General features: G+C 51.2%; 1 protein-coding gene across 1 annotated transcript in view; it reads right to left on the bottom strand.

The window, feature by feature from the left end:
- Col4a2 (collagen type IV alpha 2 chain) overlaps positions 1 to 19,137 on the bottom strand; it is a 137,131-nt gene that overhangs the window by 9,605 nt on the left and 108,389 nt on the right. Inside the window, exons 21-38 of the mRNA XM_075986138.1 lie at positions 17,304 to 17,396; positions 16,639 to 16,793; positions 14,292 to 14,364; positions 14,097 to 14,203; positions 12,613 to 12,814; positions 12,212 to 12,271; positions 10,889 to 10,945; positions 9,849 to 9,956; positions 8,222 to 8,443; positions 7,430 to 7,591; positions 5,402 to 5,572; positions 4,598 to 4,741; positions 3,762 to 3,884; positions 3,344 to 3,525; positions 2,570 to 2,633; positions 2,330 to 2,404; positions 2,012 to 2,119; positions 1,593 to 1,700 (exon numbers count right to left, since the gene is read on the bottom strand). Coding sequence (XP_075842253.1) covers positions 1,593 to 1,700; positions 2,012 to 2,119; positions 2,330 to 2,404; positions 2,570 to 2,633; positions 3,344 to 3,525; positions 3,762 to 3,884; positions 4,598 to 4,741; positions 5,402 to 5,572; positions 7,430 to 7,591; positions 8,222 to 8,443; positions 9,849 to 9,956; positions 10,889 to 10,945; positions 12,212 to 12,271; positions 12,613 to 12,814; positions 14,097 to 14,203; positions 14,292 to 14,364; positions 16,639 to 16,793; positions 17,304 to 17,396 — 2,214 coding nt within the window. The remainder of the gene's footprint in view (positions 1 to 1,592; positions 1,701 to 2,011; positions 2,120 to 2,329; positions 2,405 to 2,569; positions 2,634 to 3,343; positions 3,526 to 3,761; positions 3,885 to 4,597; positions 4,742 to 5,401; positions 5,573 to 7,429; positions 7,592 to 8,221; positions 8,444 to 9,848; positions 9,957 to 10,888; positions 10,946 to 12,211; positions 12,272 to 12,612; positions 12,815 to 14,096; positions 14,204 to 14,291; positions 14,365 to 16,638; positions 16,794 to 17,303; positions 17,397 to 19,137) is intronic.

Here is a 19,137-nt window from a genome sequence, read left to right as displayed (position 1 = left end):
GCCACACTGAACCTTATAGAAGAGAAAGTGGGAAGTACACTTGAACACATTGGCACAGGGAACCACTTCCTAAATATAACCCCAGCAGCACAGACACTGAGAGAAACAATAAATGGGACCTGAAACTGAAAAGCTTCTGTAAAGCAAAGGACACGGTCAACAAGACAAAACGACAGCCTACAGAATGGGAAAAGATCTTCACTAACCCCACATCAGACAGAGGTCTGATCTCCAAAATGTACAAAGAACTCAAGAAATTGATCATCTAAAGAACAAATAAATAAAAAATGAAGTACAGACCTAAACAGAGAACTCTCAACAGAGGAATCTAAAATGGCTGAAAGACACTTAAGGAAATGTTCAACATCCTTAGTCATCAGAGAAATGCAAATCAAAACAACTCAGAGATTCCATCTAACACCTATAAGAATGGCCAAGCTCAAAAACACTGATGACAACTTATGCCGGAGAGGTTGTTGGGTAAAAGGAACACTTCTGCATTGCTGGTGGAAATGCAAGCTGGTACAGCCCCTTTGGATGTCAGTGTGGCAATTTCTCAGAAAATTAGGAAACAACCTTCCTCAAGACCCAGTAATACTACTTTTGGGTATATATCCAAAGGATGCTCAATCATGCCACAAAGACATGTGCTCAGCTATGTTCATAGCTGCATTGTTTGTCATAGCCAGAAACTGGAAACAACCTAAATGCCCTTCAACCGAAGTAATGGATAAGGAAAATGTGGTATTTTTACACAATCGAGTATTACACAGCAGAAAAAAAGACATCTTGAATTTTGCAGGCAAATGGATGGAGCTAGAAAACATCATTTAGAGTGAAGTAACCCAGATACAGAAAGACAGTTATCACATGTACTCACTAATAAGTGGTTTTTAAACATAAAATCAGCCCACAAATCACAGTCCCAGAGAACCTAGACAACAATGAGGACCCTGAGAGAGACATACATAGATCTAATCTACATGGGAAGTAGAAAAAGATCTCCTGAGTAAACTGGGAGAGGGTTGAAGGGGAGGGGAGAGGTAGGGAGGAGAGCAGAGAAAAATGTAGAGCATAATAATAATAATAATAGCCAAAAAAAAAAAAGGCCAGAGACCTCCCTGGAAGCTTCTGGTCACTTTTCTGTAGGTGTGTGCCCTCTTTTTTTTTTTTTTTTAAAGATTTATTATGTACACAATGTTCAGCCTCCATGTATGTCTGCAGGCCAGAAGAAGGCACCATATCTCATTACAGATGGTTGTGAGCCACCATGTGGTTGCTGGGAATTAACTCAGGATCTCTGGAAGAGCAGTCAGTGCTCTTAACCTCTGAGTCATCTCTCCAGCTCAGCGTGTGCCCTCTTTGCTGAAGAGCGTGCCTGGTTTCTGGTCAGCAGATTCCATGGCTGCAAACCTGCACTCAGTGTCCTGTGACCGTAGTCAGCCACTGACATACCTGTCCCTGTCTTCCCATGGGGCTCAGCGGCAGCAGCCTACAGACAGGTTCCTTTCCTTGCAATCTGGCAGTCTGGACACTTGGCCCTGAGTGTTGGTGGTCACTTGTCTCTCTTCCTAAAAAGAGATTCCCCTTACCTGGCAACCCTGCTACTCCCGGCCAGCCGTAATCTCCCTTGTCACCAGGTAGTCCGCTTCGTCCTGGGTCTCCCTGTGGTCCTTGCAGGCCTGTGAGCCCTGGAAAACCTGTGGGGGAATGAGCAGGAAAAGTCTGAATGTGTAGGAGCCCTGACAGGTGGAGCAGGCCTCTGGGGAGCCTCCCAAGAGGTCCTAACTGGCCCTGTCCACTCCCCATTGCTAAGAGCTCCCATAGCCCACATGGCATCGCTATGTATTGCTGGTCTCCAGATGGAGCCAGGCAATGGGACGTATGTACAGGGCAGTCTCTTGGACACAAGTGTTTGCAGTGGAGGAGGGAATGGTCAAGGTGGCTGGCCACTTGCTCCTGGTCTCAGGAGGCCACACCACAGGGCAGGCTATGGCTACAGTAATCTTACCTGTTTGCCCTTTAAGTCCAGGAGAGCCCTGGGCTCCAGCCATGCCTGTTATCCCAGGAAATCCAATGTCACCTTCGGCTCCTTTCTCGCCGAATAATCCCTTGATACCTGGAACCAGAGATTGATTTGCTGTGTGGAGTGCTCTTTCTACAGAGGACACATGCTGACATGTACGACTGCGTCGGCTGCCTCCCGACGTGGGGGCTGCTCCTGCGCATTGGCTTTGGTCATTTGCTGCAGTCCCTTAGGCCACGCTCAGCAAGCCAGGCCCAGAGGCGATGCTCTGGGCTGTTGGAAGAAACGAAGTAACTTGTGTACCTGGAATTCCGGTGACTCCCCGTTCTCCCTTCAGGCCTGGGCTTCCTGCTAAGTTCACAGTGTCCCCAATATCACCTGTGACATGCAGAGAGGAAGATGAGCTCTAGCTCATTAGCTTTGGACCGTCTGCTGTGTAGTCTGTCTCCAAATGCCCAGCGGCAGCCCCAGGCCCGAAGGCACCTCGCTTAGCCAGGAGCTAAGCTCTGACCACCCTGCTTTCACTGTCCCAGTGACACTTACCAAAGTCCCCAGTAGGGCCAGTCTCGCCAAAAAGCCCCGCTACTCCGGGGGCACCCTTTTCGCCCTAAGACAAAATTGAACAGAAACAATATTGAGGCCCCATACACTGAAAAGCCAGGACAGGGGCAATGGTAGTTGGCGAGCCCTCAGGTTGTCACTGATAGGCACAGGTGTGGTGATATTTTGTTTATGATATAACAAAGTTTGCCTGAGGATCAGAGCGCAGAGCTAGGCAGTGGTGGCACACTCCTTTGATCCCAGCACTTGGGAGACAGAGGCAGAGGGATCTCGGTTAGTTCAAGGCTACTCTGGGCTACACAAAATTGATCCAGTCCAAAAGAGAAATAGAGGCCACACAAAGGCAATCCCAGAATTTGGGATCACACACCTTTAATCCCAGTGCTAGGGAGGTGGAGACAGGAGTGATATGGCTGGGTGGAGAGAGGAATATAAGGTGGGAGGAGACAGGAGCTCCGTGTAGTCTGAGGTTTGGTAGAGACAGAAGCAGTCTGAGGACAGGGTTGCCCCTTTGGTCTGAGCACTGGTAGAGGTAAGAACTCCAGTGGCTGCAGCTCTGCTTCTCTGATCCTTCAGCTTTCACGCCCTGATAGCTGACTCCGAGTTTTTATTATTAAGACCAATTAGAATTCGTGCTACACACACAGGTAACCTTGTCCTTAGAAGCCTTTGCTGCTTCCAAATCTGTGGCTTGATCCCAGAGCAGAAGAGGGGAGTGGATCTTGTAGAACAAGCAGGGCAGGGGCACCTACTCACCCGACTTCCTACGAACCCTGGGAACCCAGTAATCCCAGGAGGGCCAGCCACCCCTGGCTGTCCTGGCGTGCCTGGTATGCCAGGGACTCCTATGTCGCCCTTGACTCCTTTGATGTAGCCGGGCCTCCCAGGTAGCCCTGGGATTCCAGCCTGTCCTGGGATCCCAGGCATTCCTAGGTTACCTGTAGGAAGAGCAGGAAGGCCTGGTGAGAGCAGGACCCTTCCCCCTATGCCTGCAACCGCACTCTGAGCACATCTCCCAGTGTCCAGAGCACAGGAAAGGGGCGTGGCTCTGGTATTAAGATCAGGGAGACTTAAAGCACAAAGTAAGTCTGGCAGAGTGCAGGACTGCCCTGGAGTCCAGGCAGGAGGGCCAGGGCTGGGGCAGAGGGAGCTGGCCCCCCGTATGCTGACTCACCTTTCAAGCCCAGGTAGCCTTTCAGGCCCATTGGTCCTTCATCTCCCTTTTCTCCTTTAATGTCCTTCATCCCGGGCAGGATAAGAGGAGGTGGTCCTGGAGGGCCCCGGTCCCCTCGGTTTCCTGGAAGGAAGCAGAATTCTGTCATTTCCCAAGAACCTTGATGGTGAGGGAATCAGTCACTAAACTGGTCTGGCCCTCAGAGCTCTGTGTTGAGCATGGGAATGGGGGTTCAGGGGAGCCACACCGAGGGAGGAGCCACAGAGGAGGAGGAGCCACAGCGAGGGAGCACAGGGCAGCTGCGTTTCAAATCTAACTTAATTTTAAGTGTCAGGTCTCTGTTCTGCTCTGTTTGAGCTAAGGTTCCACATAGACTAGGCTGTCCTTTGAGCTCCCTAGACCTCGGTCTTTCCATGCCCTGGGATTACACGCACGCCCAGTCCCAATTTAACTTTAAGTGAGCAATTTCGGTTCCATGTCCTAAAAGATCTAAGTTAGCATGGGATTTACCTAAAAACAAAGGTAATCTTGAAATCTTGGAAGAACTATTCTGCTAGAAATCTGTAAAAACTGTAATTTATAGCTCAGTGCAGCAGGTTCCAGTCACAGGGCGACCCAGGTGGGGAGTGTGGACCTGGGCGCTCCAGACCAGTCTATCAAGTGCTAACCCAGGAAAACAAAATGAAGTATAAAATGAACATGAACACACACACACACACACACACACACAGAGAGTCATTCTTCATATGAGAGATAATGTGACGTGTGCCTATTTGCCCTGCCGAGTCCAGCTTATTTACCAAGCAGAAACCTGTGGATCTGAAGCAAGGCCATACCTTTAACACCTGGCTCGCCGGGCAGGCCCTTCAGACCAGGTACTCCAAAGAACCCAGCTTCTCCTTTGATTCCCGGGAACCCAGGTCTTCCTTTGAGTCCCAGCAAGCCCTGGAAGCCATCCATTCCAGGTGACCCTCGGGCGCCTTTGGAGGAAGAAGGAGAGGGTTAGTGGGGACCAAGTGTGTGGGACAGGCTGGTCTCCTGCATCCTTGACACTGTGGCCATGTCCCTCACATGAGAGCCTGTGAAGTCCCTTTGCCCTGAGCAGGGATTTCTGGGACAACCCCTTTCTAAGAGCCTCAGACATCGGGCAGGTGACAGCATGAGGTGGCACAGAAGAGTCCCAGGAGGATTTCGGATGGGTCCCACAGGTGAAGGTGACCCCAGTCCTTTCACACCATGGGCAGATGCCACGGGCTTTATGGAGGTCACCAGGGTATTTCCAACAACTTCTGCCCATAGAACATCTCTTGGAATAGTTTCCGTGTGTGTGATGAGTTCAATTCCAGGGGCCAGGTGTTTGATAAAAACACCATCATCCCGGGATCTGAACCTGTTTACAGCAGGTTTTGTCTAGAACCTTCCTTGTGCTGATAACCCTGAGGTAAGGAGACAAACTGGCTTCCTAATGGACATTAAGTAGCATCAGCTAATCTCCTGGGTTCCTGCGGCTTCAGGCTGGCAGGTGGGTGAGGTCAGGCTCTAGCCAGCTTGGGACCCCTGGGACAGCTGCTTCAGTCAGAGAGTGACCAACCTTGCAGCCCCAGCAGGGAAGTCCTTGCCTTGACCTCACATTTATTTACCTTTTTGCCCAGGGACACCAGGCATCCCCGCCATTCCTTTAAATCCAGGGCTTCCGGGATGACCACGTTCGCCTGACACACCGGCATCACCTCTGTCCCCAGAGAGACCTTTCATGCCCACAGGGCCAGGGACACCAGGCTCACCAGGTTCACCCCTGTCTCCTGGTAAACCTGTCAGAGAGAGAGAGAGAAGCAAAATTAAAGGGTGTACAGGGCAACCCTTACAAAGCCTTTGGGAAGATAAATTTCCTTGGAGGAAAATAGAAAACTGTCCCGACAGAGATGAGCCTTAAAACACGGCCTGTGAGCCCTGCAGGGATTAGACTTCCTAGAGAGGTCACCGTGACAACACCGAAGGCCGACCATGGAGTGAGAGCCCAGTGTGCCCTCCCCAAGGACAGCTCCTTGCCGCCACACCCAGGGACCCATGCTGATGGCAGCAGGACACTGTCAACTTGGGTCAGCTATAGTGACCCAGGGTAAGCCAACAGGCAGAGTTTTAGCAGCGGTTGATGCTTGGTCAGCCCTGCTCCTTCCTGAGTCCCTGACTCAGTCCTGACGCTAGAGAACCACCAATGTCCTCCTGTACCCCTCCACTGTTCAGGTTCCCCCACAGCAAGGAGCTGGTGGCCTTTAATCCCTGGCTTACTATGTTTGTCTATTTTAAATCTCCAGTGGCCCCCAGCTTGGTATTTAACACATTCTACCTCCTGCCCAATCTCCTCACCCAGTCACCGCCCCTCTCCTTCAAATGAGCTCTCAGTCCAGCCCTTGGGTGCTTGTGCCTCTGTTCTGGTCGCCCTGTTTCTCAGGTATCCTGTCCACTCTTGTGCCACCTACCTCCTGCTCGGTGCCAGGGTCTTCCTATTTGCATGACTCTTGGCCTCAAGCCATGTGTCATGTGCAACAAGCCCCCCTCCAGCCTCTGCCTGCCTTACCCTGACCAAACACAAGCTTGTCCACGAGGGAGATCATCTATCTAATAAAGCCTGGCTCATTTAGAGGTGGGCCTTTGTAGTCTCCTGGATCATTGGAGACCATGGCGGAACTAGGAGCTGTTGAGCCCCTGGGAACATGCGGCAGAAGGCCTGAACCTCCTTCTCAGCACTGGCCACCAGCATGGCACGCAGAAGAGCTGGCTTCGCTGGGGGCCAGGCAGCAGTTTGGATACAGACAAAGCCACACATGGGTACCCCTGAGACCAGGGAAAGGCCTGGTTTGCAAGAGGGTCTGTGTGCATAGTTGATTGCTCGCAGAGATGGCGAAGGCCCTCTGCAAAATTACTGCCCAACTGTGGCAACAGGGAATGCAGGAGGATTAGAGATTTTGTTTTTCAAGTTTAGGAGTAAAGATTCCATTAAGAACTTTACTTGTCAGTGTATGGCACCGTTACAACTTTTATACGTAAAAAAAGTTCTTAATCAGCAAAACAAAAAATCAGGAAGCCAGATCCAGTGGCTTACACCTGCAGTCCCAGCATTTGGGAGACTGAGACAGGAGAATTGCTGGAGCCCAGAAGTTTGAGACTAGCCTGGGCAACATGGTCAGAGTGGGTCTCACAAAGCCATAACCAAACAAACTTTTGGAAATGTTTGCTGGTCAGGGGGATGCAAAAGCCTTGGGTCAGTTTTGCGCTGAGTGCTGTGGGAGAGCTAACCACTCTGGTCTAGCCGCTCGCTGCCAGTGCCCTACGGATGTCTCCACCCGTGACCACCTTCCCTACCACCCTAAATATCTCCTTTCTGCACCAGAGCAGGGATTTTGAACCTTTGCAGTGAAATTGTCTGTTTTCCTAATGAAACCACATGTAGGCCCTCGACAGACACAACACAACAGGTGCAGGCTGAGCTGTCTCCTCCAGCTGCTTAAATTTTTTTTGACAAAAGATAGGATTTGTTTTCGGAACCCCTTGCAGTTCTTGTGGGTTCCTTGAAACACAGCTTGATGACTACCCATGAAAAGATCATGTTAGGTTGGACGTTAGCACCTGCGAGGGCCCCAGACATTCCTAGGGTGCTGAACTCCTACCTCCAAGGCCGGGGGAGCCTGGCAGCCCCAAGGGTCCCTCTCGGCCAGGAGCTCCTGGGAACCCATGTTGTCCTGGGGGTCCGGAGAGTCCTGGCTGTCCCGAAGGTCCTGGGAAACCTGGCTGACCCTTGGATCCTGGCATTCCGGGCATGCCTTGGCTTCCTGCGGAGCCAGAGACAAGAGTTGTGAGATATCTCTGCTCACTTCATTGTAGGAAATTCCTGCTTGATCAAACTCAGTATAGAAACACCAGCAGGAGGCAGTCAGGACTGCAGGAAGCACCCTCCAGGCAGAGCAGAGCTAAAGCCACAAAACAGGTGAGTCGCTAGGGCACGGAGACCAGTGTCATGCGAGTCACTAGGGCACGGAAACCAGCGTCTTGGAGGTTTCCTTCTGCCTTTGCTACTGTGCGAATATTCCAGGACAGGAAATCCAGTTGCTGCTGCGTGTAAGTCCTTAGCCTAGTTTTCTCAGCTTGGCAAGATCAGTATTCAGCCACATTTAAAAATGTTCCTGAGCCAGGAGTACATGCCAGCACTTTCTGGGATACATCCTTCCCAGTTTGCACACCAGCTACAGGTCTGAAGAGAAAGCGGCAAGCCTGTATGGTGAGCCAAGGACCTAGAGCACAGAGTCTGTGGGCCACTGTCTCCTGGCCATGGACGGTTAATAAGTTGTCCACTGCATTCTCTCACACGCACACTGTGGGCTTCTGACCAAAGCCACTGAGAAGGGCGTTGCACTCACCCTGGGGGCTGCAGTGCGACCCCCCCCACCTGTCAAGCCACTCACCTCGGAATCCAGGGGGTCCTCTTTCTCCTGGAGGCCCTTTTAGCCCAGGATGTCCTGGTAGTCCAGCATCTCCTCGGGGCCCAGGTTGGGCCCCTAGGACTTCCCCTGGAATCCCTCTGTCTCCAGGGGGTCCAGCTGGTCCTTGAAGTCCAACAGTGCCTGGGAGTCCATCTGGGCCCGGGAGGCCTGTAGCACCTTTGGATCCTCGAGGTCCCATGAACCCTGAAACAAAGCAAGGGTGGTACCTTTAGCCACAAGTCTGCACTGTTATGTTCTGAGATAGCATTGACAAGCATCGAGAGAGCCAGAGTGTGATGAGGTCTCAGAAGGGCATCTGCAGCCCGAGAGCCTGCCCACTGCCCAGAGATTGGACCGCTCAATGTCATTACACCTCTTCGATATCCTTCACTATCGGCTTTCAGACTCCGCTGTATCAAAACATGGATGGAGTGATGAAAATAGACCCAACACCTAGAGATGCTGGCAGTGGGGAGTGAGTGGGAAAGCTGTGGACGGCCATCACAGGGACATTCCGTGTGGCACTGAGGAGGGACCATTAGACTCTGTGTTTATTCTTTTTGAGATGGAGCCTTACTGTGTATCCCTGGCTGGCTGGAAGTCGATATGTAGACCAGGCTGGTCTCCACTCACAAAGATCTGCCTGCCTCTGCCTCCTGAGTGCTGGGATTAGAGGTGTGTGCTGCCCCACCAGGCACTGAGTGCTTATCTTTAATTATCTCCCCATTTGGACTGAGGAAATCCTGGGGGAACTCAGTGGGTAAGAGCAAGGGCAGTTCTTGCAGAGGACCTAGATTTGAGACTAGTATCCACGTGGGACTCACAACCATCCTCAACAACCCCAGTCCCTGAGAATTTGATGCCCATTTCTAGTCTCTTTGGGTGCCAGGCATGTACATGGTACACACAACTACATGTAGGCAAATACTCTTACACACTAAAAAACAATAAAATACAAGCTTGGAGAATTAGTGAAGCGCACCTTGGTATTCCTGAAATGATGAGATCACCAGGGTACTGAACTAATCAATATGCTAATCCCTTTGTGGATTAATAACACAATAACATTATTGGGAGGCGGTGAAGGTAGGACATGGGGCCTAGCTGGGTTAGTAGGGATATGTTCTTGGTGGCTTTATCTCTCCCCGGATCTTCCTGTATTGCCCCCTTTTCTGCTTTCTGGTAGCCGTAATGTGAACAGCTCTGCTCTGCTCACCTTACCACGATGAATGGATGCTTTTGAAACCGTGAGTCAAAATAGACTTCCCATTGTGGATTGTTTTCTCGGGTGTGCCCGTCATGTAAACCTAAGTGCACACTAGCAGCCAATGGTGACAGGACTGTCTACATGTTCAGAATACTCTGAGGAGAGGCCAGTGCTAGGCTGTTCACTATCCATTAAGGGATATCTCCCTGTGTCAAGGCTGTGGCTCCCGCCAGATCTCTGCATCCATCCAGCACAGCAATGGTTAAAAAAAGGCAAGAATTTTTAACTTCTCAAGAGCTCGGACAACAGTTACCAATCCTGGAAGATAATGGAGCTGGGGTGGACCTGATCACACACACGAGCCATTCCCTCAATGTAAGGACACAAGTTGTGTTGACTCACCTGGGGGTCCTGGGAAGCCTTCACGACCTGGGTCTCCTGGGAAGCCCTTGAGCCCTGGTCCTCCAAATTCTCCTGGGACTCCTGGCATTCCTCTGCTGCCTTTGATACCTAGACACCCAAGGAAACCACAGTCATTGTCAGATCCTCTGAGGACCAACGGATGTGATCCAGCTTCATCGTGAACCAATGAGGCCTATCATGGAACTCGGAAGGGATGAAGCCGGCGGAGGCCAACATAAAATGGCTCTTGCTACAGCTGGGGCACCTGCATGGGACCAAACTAGACCCTCTGAATGTGGGTGACAGTTCTGTGACTTGATCTGTTGTCTATAGGAGTCCCTGGCAGTAGGACCAGGATTTATCTGAATGCACTGACTGGGTTTTTGGAGCCCATTCCCTATGGTGGGATACCTCGCAGAGCCTTGAAACAGGGGGGAGGGACTTGGTCCTGACTCAACTTGGTATGCTAGACTTTGTTGATTCCCTAAGGGAGGCCTTACCACCTCTGAGGAGTGGAGGGGAGGTGGGAAGGGGGAGAAGTGGAGGGATGGGAGAAGGGGAGAGAGGGGGAACTGGGGTTGGTATGTAAAAATGAAAAAAAAATTAAAAAGGGAGATATGGGGGGGAAATGGGGGGGGGCTCTTGCTATATTTTCCCCAGGCAAAGCAGGGGCACAGTGCTTACTATGTAGATTCTTTTTTATTTCTTTCTGAGACAGGGTTTCTCTGTGTAGCCTTAGCTGTCCTGGAACTCACTATGTAGACCAGGCTGGCCTTGAACTCCTGTAGATCTGCCTGCCTCTGCCTCCCGAGTGCTGAGACTAAAGGTGTGTGCCACCACTACCCAACACCACGTCCATTCTTTTCATGGAGTGCTGAGGAGCTAGCTTCCCTGGGAAGTGACCACAGTTTGTATCTGTTCTGATGGCAGAACCTCAGTGTGTCCAGAGATGAGCAGGCGTGCGGGGCCAGTGGACGGGAAAGCCAAGATGGGAAGCAGAGACATCAGGCCATGGCATGAAGGCTGAATATGAATATTACCTGTAGGGCCTGGGGGTCCTGGCTGGCCAGGTGGTCCTGGGGGACCTCCAATGCAACCTGGAGACAGAGAAGAGGTAGGTGAGCTGAAGTGATGTCAGTGCTGAGGCTCACTGCCTTGGGTACCACTGGGTCAGAAGCGGTCGGGAAGACTGGTTACTACTTAATGCTCAGATGAACTCAATGACCTAATAACTCCTGGCTCTGACGCAAACAAACGCTGAATTTCATCATGTAAAGAAGTCAGACTAGGGGGCTGGAAAGATGGCTCAGAGGTTAAGAGCATTGCCTGCTCTACCAAAGGTCCTGAGTTCAATTCCCAGCAACCACATGGTGGCTCACAACCATCTGTAATGGGGTCTGGTGCCCTCTTCTGGCCAGCAGGCATACACACAGACAGAATATTGCATACATAATAAATAAATAAATATAAAAAAAAAGAAGTCAGACTATTAGCATAGACAATATGCTATCATTGTTTAAAATTATAATAAGATATTAAATAAAAAAGTGGAATTGTGCTGGTAAGTTTTCCCACGGGGACAATAGCCCTGACCTAACCAAATCATTGTGGGTCCCGATAGTTCCGGGGGGGACAGGTTTCTTCCATCTGAAGACATCTATCTGTCAGTAGATGGACACACATTTATAATTTCTAAAGAAAACTGATTTCTTTGTGAATCTGCATGGTTCAGAGTGAGCCACCACAATTGGTTGCTTTGAGCAGGCGCAAAGTTAAACATAGTGTTGCGGTTTAAACAGGAATGGCCCCATAGGCTCCTATGTTTAATGCGTGGTCATTAGGGATGGGCACTGCTTGAGAGGGAGAATTAGGAGGTGCGCTCTTGTTGAAGTGTGTGTGGCAGCACTGGAGGAAGTGTGCCACTGGGGGTGGGCTTTGGGGTTTCAAAAGCTCTTCCTGCTGCTTGCGGATCTGAATTTAGGACTCTAGGTTATTTCTCCAGCACCATGTCTGCCTGTGTGCGCCCATGCTCCCTGCCATGATGAAAATGGACTAAATCTCTGAAACCGCAAGCAAGCCCTCAGTTAAATGCTTTCCCTTCTAAGGGTTGCCTTGGTCATGGTGTCTCTTCACAGCAATAGAACACTGACTAAGACACCCAGGCTGATGATGCCCAGCTGGCCTCTCTGCTGAGAGTCCTCTACTGAAGACAGACGTCTTGTGAGCATGTCTGTTCTAGGAGTCCTTGCCCATCTGCATGAGAACACAGGCCAGGCTCCCATGGGGCACTGGCCATTGAGTCCCACACTTTATACTGCCCAGAGTGGTAACAGTCTAGAGACTCCTGGTCTCCATCACTGTACCTGGCTGCACGATCACTTGCTGGCCATCTCCAATAGGCCTTTTCACACCTGTGTCACAGTCTGGAGAGACACAAATGAAGGAGGAGGCAAGGTTAGACCCAATGAAAGTCATTGGCTTACCCAGTGCGCAGGTGTCTGAGCGTGTATTTGTGTGTGCGGTGCCAAGCAGCTTGGGCATGGGTCACCTCATTTGCCCAAAGAAGCTCTACCTCCCAGCCACCTAGCAGAAAAGATGGTGGTCCCGAGGAGCCTGCAGTGCACATCTGTCCCATGTGCTGGGAACAGACGTGGTGTATGATGCTGCTGCCTGTTTCCCCAGGCACACATGTATGGTCTAGAACAGGCAACACAGCCACGCTGACTGTCCCAGGCAGGAGGATGAGGGCAGGGCTCCTTCATACCTAACTGTCCTGGTGTTCCTGGGGGACCTGGAGGACCATCAAAGCCTGGAAGTCCTGGCAACCCAGCATCTCCAGGGAAACCACGCTCGCCTTTCGGGCCTGGTAAGCCCTGTCCTGGAGGACCCATTTCTCCTGGAAAGCCCTTGGTTCCGGGCAGGCCAGGGAGACCTGCATCTCCAGGAGGGCCTTTGATGCCATCGCCCTGTAATAGAATCCCAGTTACCTTCAAACGCATACAGACATCAGGGGCAGCTATGGCTTCCCAATTTCCCTTCCCCATTTCGCTGGGCTTCTGGGCCATAGGTTGAGGACAACTGGGAGGAAGATGCCTATACAGGTGACCGAGTTGAAGTTAGATTTATAGCCTCACCAATCAGCACAATGTAGGGTTGGTTGGGGAGAGACGTATTTATATTCAGGACCATGGGCACAGGGATCAGCATCCAGTCTATCTATTAGGATTAGAGTGTGACATGTCTGCTGTTCACAAGGGACAGCGCATCATGACATGGAAGTGAGCTAGTTGGAGGAGGAGGAGCCATGTGCTCTTAGAATAAGAGGCAATATTACAGGATTGGAATGAGGACAGGTTAGGGTCCTGTCAGTGGAATGCCCTGTCTGTGGTGATGATACCAGCCAGGTGGGGACACCTGCGTGGGCCATGGAGGGACAGAGGTAGGGAGTGGTGAGCTCTGGGTAGTGGGGAGGGGCAATGCTCACGTGGTAGCCCCCAGCAGGGCTCCAGAGTCAGTGCTATATACAACTAATGAGATGCTGCTTGTCCCAGCATGCCTGCAGAGCCATGGATGAAAGAGGACTTCTGATGGCAGATAGGCAGACGCTGAGGAGCCACCCTGCCCATGACATCACCTTTCTCCTTTGCATTTCAAGGGAAGAGAGTATTATGGGATGGATACTGGGCCAAGCTCTCTTTCTGTTTGCAGGGCCCTCAAAGCCTCGGTGCATCCATATTTTAGCTGCTCTAGTATGTGTGGTGCTAACAAAACATTTTATAGGGCCACCAGAGATCAGGGAGTGGACCAGCTAGACTCAGGTGGATGGTGTGTGTGTGTCGGGGCAAGCCAATGGGTTTTCTGTAGGTGGACATTTTGTCCTTAGCTTCTGGCTACAGCAAGCAAGGTTTGTGAACACTGAGGGAGATTAGCTCTCCAAGATCTGCTCTGGGAACAGAGCAGGAAGACCCTTCCCTGACAACACATGGGTCTTGTTCTATAGTAGACCATGACGGGTATTTATCTCTCTCCTCTGGGCTTCATCCATTCATTCATTCAGTCCGGGCTCAATATCTGGGCCCTTCAGTCACTAGTCTTTAAAACACGATGTCTGCTGACTAAAGCAGAATGAACCTATTGTGAGCATGGGGTTGGGTGAGCGCCAGCGCCAAGACCGTGACCCCGCAAAGTGTAAAGAACATGGAGGTCCTGATGAGAGAATGGACCGCTCACACCATGGCGACTGCTTACCGGAGGACCGGGAAGGCCAGGGAATCCATCCAGCCCATCACGTCCTGGGACGCCGTCATCACCTTTCATCCCGTGGACACCAGGGACACCTGGCTGTCCTCGCTCACCTGGGAAAGAATTGCATGAGAATCTACCCATCCCAGGACCCCCAGATTGCTAACTGAGCCAGGAAGGGCTCAGTCACGGAGAACTAACCTTTGGTGGTTACTGTTCTGGAGTCTCCCTTGATTCCCTTGGGTCCTGGAAGTCCAGTGAGGCCTGGGGCTCCCTGTGGACAGAAATACATGGCTGTCTCTTCTGTCTTCAGCTGTTAGAGGATCTTACGCTATACAGTTTGTGGGCGGTTGCCTGCTCGAAAGAGCTCTCCACAATGCCAGAACACGGCATCTGCTCGAAAGAGCTCTCCACAATGCCGGAATAGGGCATCTGGGCTTTGGGAAGGGGGTCACCAGCCGCAGTGCCCTCCCAGTGGCGGGCTAGCTTGGTTCTGTGGACAGCAGAGCTGCAAAACAGACCTTTTCATAGTGAGAATTAACAAAAGTAGCTCTGGGCGGACAGAGAGGGAAAACCTAGAATCTCTATGCTCAGAGAACAATGCACGAGCCAGCGTCTTCGGTGGGCATGGACAGGAGCTGGTGGACAGATGGGTTTTCAGATGCCCAAGCTCTGAATATGATCCGGAGCTCAAAAAGGACCCAGTCTGGATTCTTAATAACTGAGAAGCCCTGAGCTGGGACTGGGACACAAGGTAGCTTCACTCATAACTATAATTGCTAGAATCCAAAGAGGTTAAAAAAAAAACCTTCCAGGACAGAGGGCAAGAATGATCATTTATGAGGCTAGAGAGAGGGTTAAGAGCACTTGCTGCTCTTGCAGAGGACTCAGATTCAATTCCTAGGCCGGGCATGACAGCTCACAACCATCTGTAACTACAGTTCCAGGGGATCTGATGCCCTCTCCTGGCCTCTGTGGGTACTGCATGCATGTGGTTCCACAGGATAGAAACGGTCCGGGATTGGGCTTCTGTGCATGAGGCATCACTTTGCAGTATATTGTGGTTAACTACTTGTATGAATTTTGGACTCCTGGGTGTTAGATTAATGAAACGGAATGTTGCACGCACTTGTGGACCACCTTATGCTAGAGGATCCCATGGGAACTCGGTCTATTGAGTTAGTTCTCGGCAGAGAAGGGAAACCCTTCTGGTGTGCGGTACACACACACGTTTCCATCCATCCATCCATCCAACCAGACAATCAGATAACCAGCTATGACCACAGAGCTATGATCACCATTCCAGGCATTCCTACCAATCATCTGGTTAACCAACAACCCATCCATTTATATCCATTCGCCCACCCACCCATCCTCCCAGCCACTTATCCATCCACCCATCCTCCCAGCCACTTATCCATCCACCCCCCCCCTCTCTCTCTCTCTCTCTCTCACACACACACACACACACACACCCCATCCTAGAGGATCCTCTTACACAGAGTTGTACATACAGATGTACAATTAAATTCAGAACAACAAACACAACCAGAGGCTGTTAGAGAAAATCCCGCTGGTGTGTGTGCACAGGTGTGGAGCAGGCATACTTGGGTTATTTGTAGATTTCAGAGGTACCGCCTGGGACCCACTTGCATACCAGGAGAGAGTCAGATGAACAGTTAACTTGATTTTTCAGGATGGAGTGTATGGCTTTTCCTTCATGCTCTTTTCTAAACAATACTTAAACTTAGAGGGGGTACTGTCTTGGGAACGTGCATGCATATGCACGTGCATGCATGCATGCATGTGTGTGTGTGTGTGTTTGCTTAACAGGATCTTCCTTACGTAGCCTAGGCTAGCCTCAAATTTGTGATCAGGCTGGCATAGTCTTTTGCACTGAGATGAAACAGAGTTTCTCTTATTGTGTGACTTAGGTTCCCTTTCACGCTTGGTTGGATTGCTGACATTGTCCCTGGCCAGGTGCCTCCAGATTATTTTCCCCTATCGCTCAAAGGTTAAGTGAGAGGACAGTCAGCTGTGGTGCTACCTGCCTGTCATCCCAGAACACGGGAGGCTGAACTGGGAGGATTTGCCAGGGATGGAAGGCCAGATTGGGAGACACGGTGAGGCTGTCTCTCTCTCTGGTGTGTGTGTGTGTGTGTGTGTGCATATGTATCTGCCCAGTGGTGTGGCCAGTGCTCCACCCTTGCAGAGGGGCATTCCACAGGGTGGCTATGCACATTTTGCTCTCCCACTTACACACAGTGGACATTTGGGTTGTTACTACTAAAAAAAAAAAGACTCATCTATAATGCCACTTCACACACGGGGCCTACACTTGAGGAGACATGGAACTGCAGTTCCCTCTTGCAGTCTGGAAGTGGAGCCTCTAGGGCCTGTGGCAACCTCAAGTCTAACCCCGAGAGGATGAGGGGCTGCCTTCCAACAGAGGAAAGTCTCAAAAAGCACATGACTTTTGAAAAAGCGGGCACACTGGTGTGTGAGTGAAGGGTCTGAACAGCCTCAGCAGGGGCTGCTGTTTCCTCACCTTGAATCCTGGGAACCCAGGGATACCATGCACGCCTGGTTCCCCTTGGTCCCCTTTCTTTCCCAGCTCCCCATTGACACCAGGAAAACCCTTGGGTCCTGGCAATCCTGGAAGACCCCCGATGAACTGGTCACACTGGCAGTCTCCAGCTTCACCTGTAGTGAATGGGAGAGAGATGTGTTTATTAAATGGGACTTGGGATGACAGAGGGAGGGAGCAGGGGAGGAGGGTTGATGGGATATGATCACGCAGATTAGACACTGAGTCCTGGGATTGAAGGTGTGTACCACCACGCCTGGCTTCCGACTATCTTTCATTCTGTAGTGTCTGCAGATATGTGGTGAGGTGTCTAGGTGGAGACTTTCATTAGAATATGAGGTGTTCCATGTGACCTAGACACCCAAAGTTAGCTTTATCCAACAGCTTTGGCACAGCTGTTTTGACTGTGACCCAACATATGGCGGCCACCTGCTGGGTCATGTTGGTTTGAAGAAAATTTAGATTTTGGAGAATTTCCATTTTCAGATCAGAATGCCCAAACTTTACCTTCAGAGAAAGAACAAAGGGTGTGGGCAGGGTCAGTCTGTAAGGTAAGGTGCCGTGAGGGCCAGACTGTGCCGTCATCCCGACCTCCCCACCTGGGCATCCTTTCCATCCTTCCTCACCTTTCCAGCCTTTCTGCCCTCGAGTTCCTGGGAAACCAGAAGGCCCGGGGTAGCCCACTCTTCCTTCTGATCCTTTTAGGCCAAACAGGAAACCTAGGAGAAAATGTACAGACAAGAGCATCCATGAGAGACGGCATCAGGTCCAGCGCAGGCTCTCAGCCAAGCCTACCTCAGGTGCCTGGAGCTCCGGTTCCGCACCAACAGAGCCCTCAGGGCGGACCAGAGACTAGAATTTGCAAATCTAGCATTTCCATCCTTGTCCAGACCAATGTCTTTCCTTCTGAGAAACACTTAGACAGAGAATGTGTCCAGACAGAGAATTTGGTTTTCAGGCATGTAACTGGAATGTCAAGATGGCCATACACCCTTCTTCTCCCTCCACAAAGGGAAGAAACCCACAAGAATTAAGATAAAGCCAGCTCTCCACTCTGTCCTCAGTTGGAGCGGATGCACACCTATACTCAGAGCTTCTCACCTGTCCTAAAGTTTCTCCATGCATACATGAACACACATGTAGACATGCAAACGTGGGCTCATGGTAACTAATGGGAATCCTTCCGACTAACTGGTACTAGGCATGCTGACCTCCCTGATGATCTTGACCCCAGCCTTCCCTTCCTCACCAAGGGTCAGAGGAATCACAGCAGGGCGCCATTAATCAAACAGGTGAGACTAAGGGTACACAACTGTGCGAGGCCTTGGGAAAGACCGCCATCTGGTGGTGGACACCAGGATGCATTTCAGGCAAGCATGGCTTGGCAGGGCAGCTGAGCATGGTCTCCTATGCTCCTCATTGTCTTACTCTGTAGCCCAGGTTGGCCCTGAACTTATGGTGACCCCTGTCTCAGCCTCTCATGTGCCAGGATTACAGGAGTGAGCCACCAAGTCTCATCCCTGTTGAATGTACTGGTGCTCATAGCTCCAACAAGTATCATTAAGAAGGAAGATGCTTGTGGCTGTACAGGAAGTGGAAAGGATGCTAAAGCAGCAACTTCAGAGGCTCATGCTCTTGGACAAGGGCAGAGGGATGGTGAGTGAGAGAGCTTCTGGGGAAGCGGAGTGTTGGAGAGGCTAGTGAGCACTGCTCTGAGCAATCTGACCAGGCCGTGCATCTAACATAGCCCCACTCACCCATTCGTCCATCAGTTCATTCACCCACCATGAGATGGCACTTGAGCTATGCCAGGCGGCAAGCCAGGAGCTGCCCCGAGCTGACAGCTGAGATGCAGGGGCTAAACTAACCCAATCAGCAAAGAAATGTGGATTTTCAGATTCTAGCCAGCACCGGAGAGGGCATCGGGGTGGCTGATTTAGAATTAGTGGTGTCCAGGAGCTTTCTGAGCACGTGACATGAACTGCAGCTGACAGAGGGACCTGGCCAGGCAGGGAGCTGGAGGAGGATCCACAAATGGGACAGCGTGACCAAATGACCCCTTGACAGTAGAGAGCCATGACCAGAGGGTATGTAAAGGGTACACGGAGGGGTGCTGGCACGGAGGAGGGGATGGGACCCTCTTGGGCTTTTATTCCAAAGGGCAAAGGAGGTCATGAAAGAATTCTAAGGAAAGAGGCTGCACCCCACACTGTGGATCCAGTGTGGAGCGTGAGGTGCCCAGAGACTCCTGGGTCCTGGCTCAAGCTCTGAGGCTATGGAGGAGCCAGGACACCAGGGAACATGTTGGCCAGGAAGGAGAGCGGGAGGGTGGAGACCTGCAGCTCTACTCTGGGCGTTCTGAGACTAGGTATTCCTGAGACCCAGTGTGGGCTGTTTCCAGTCAGAAGTTTCATGTTTGTAGCTCAGAGCACAGAGCGGGAGTGGTTATGTTTGCACAGG

Source organism: Microtus pennsylvanicus, chromosome 9 (assembly GCF_037038515.1).
Source record: "Microtus pennsylvanicus isolate mMicPen1 chromosome 9, mMicPen1.hap1, whole genome shotgun sequence".
Taxonomy (NCBI): Eukaryota; Metazoa; Chordata; class Mammalia; order Rodentia; family Cricetidae; genus Microtus; species Microtus pennsylvanicus.
This window is presented reverse-complemented; position numbering and strand designations above follow the sequence as displayed.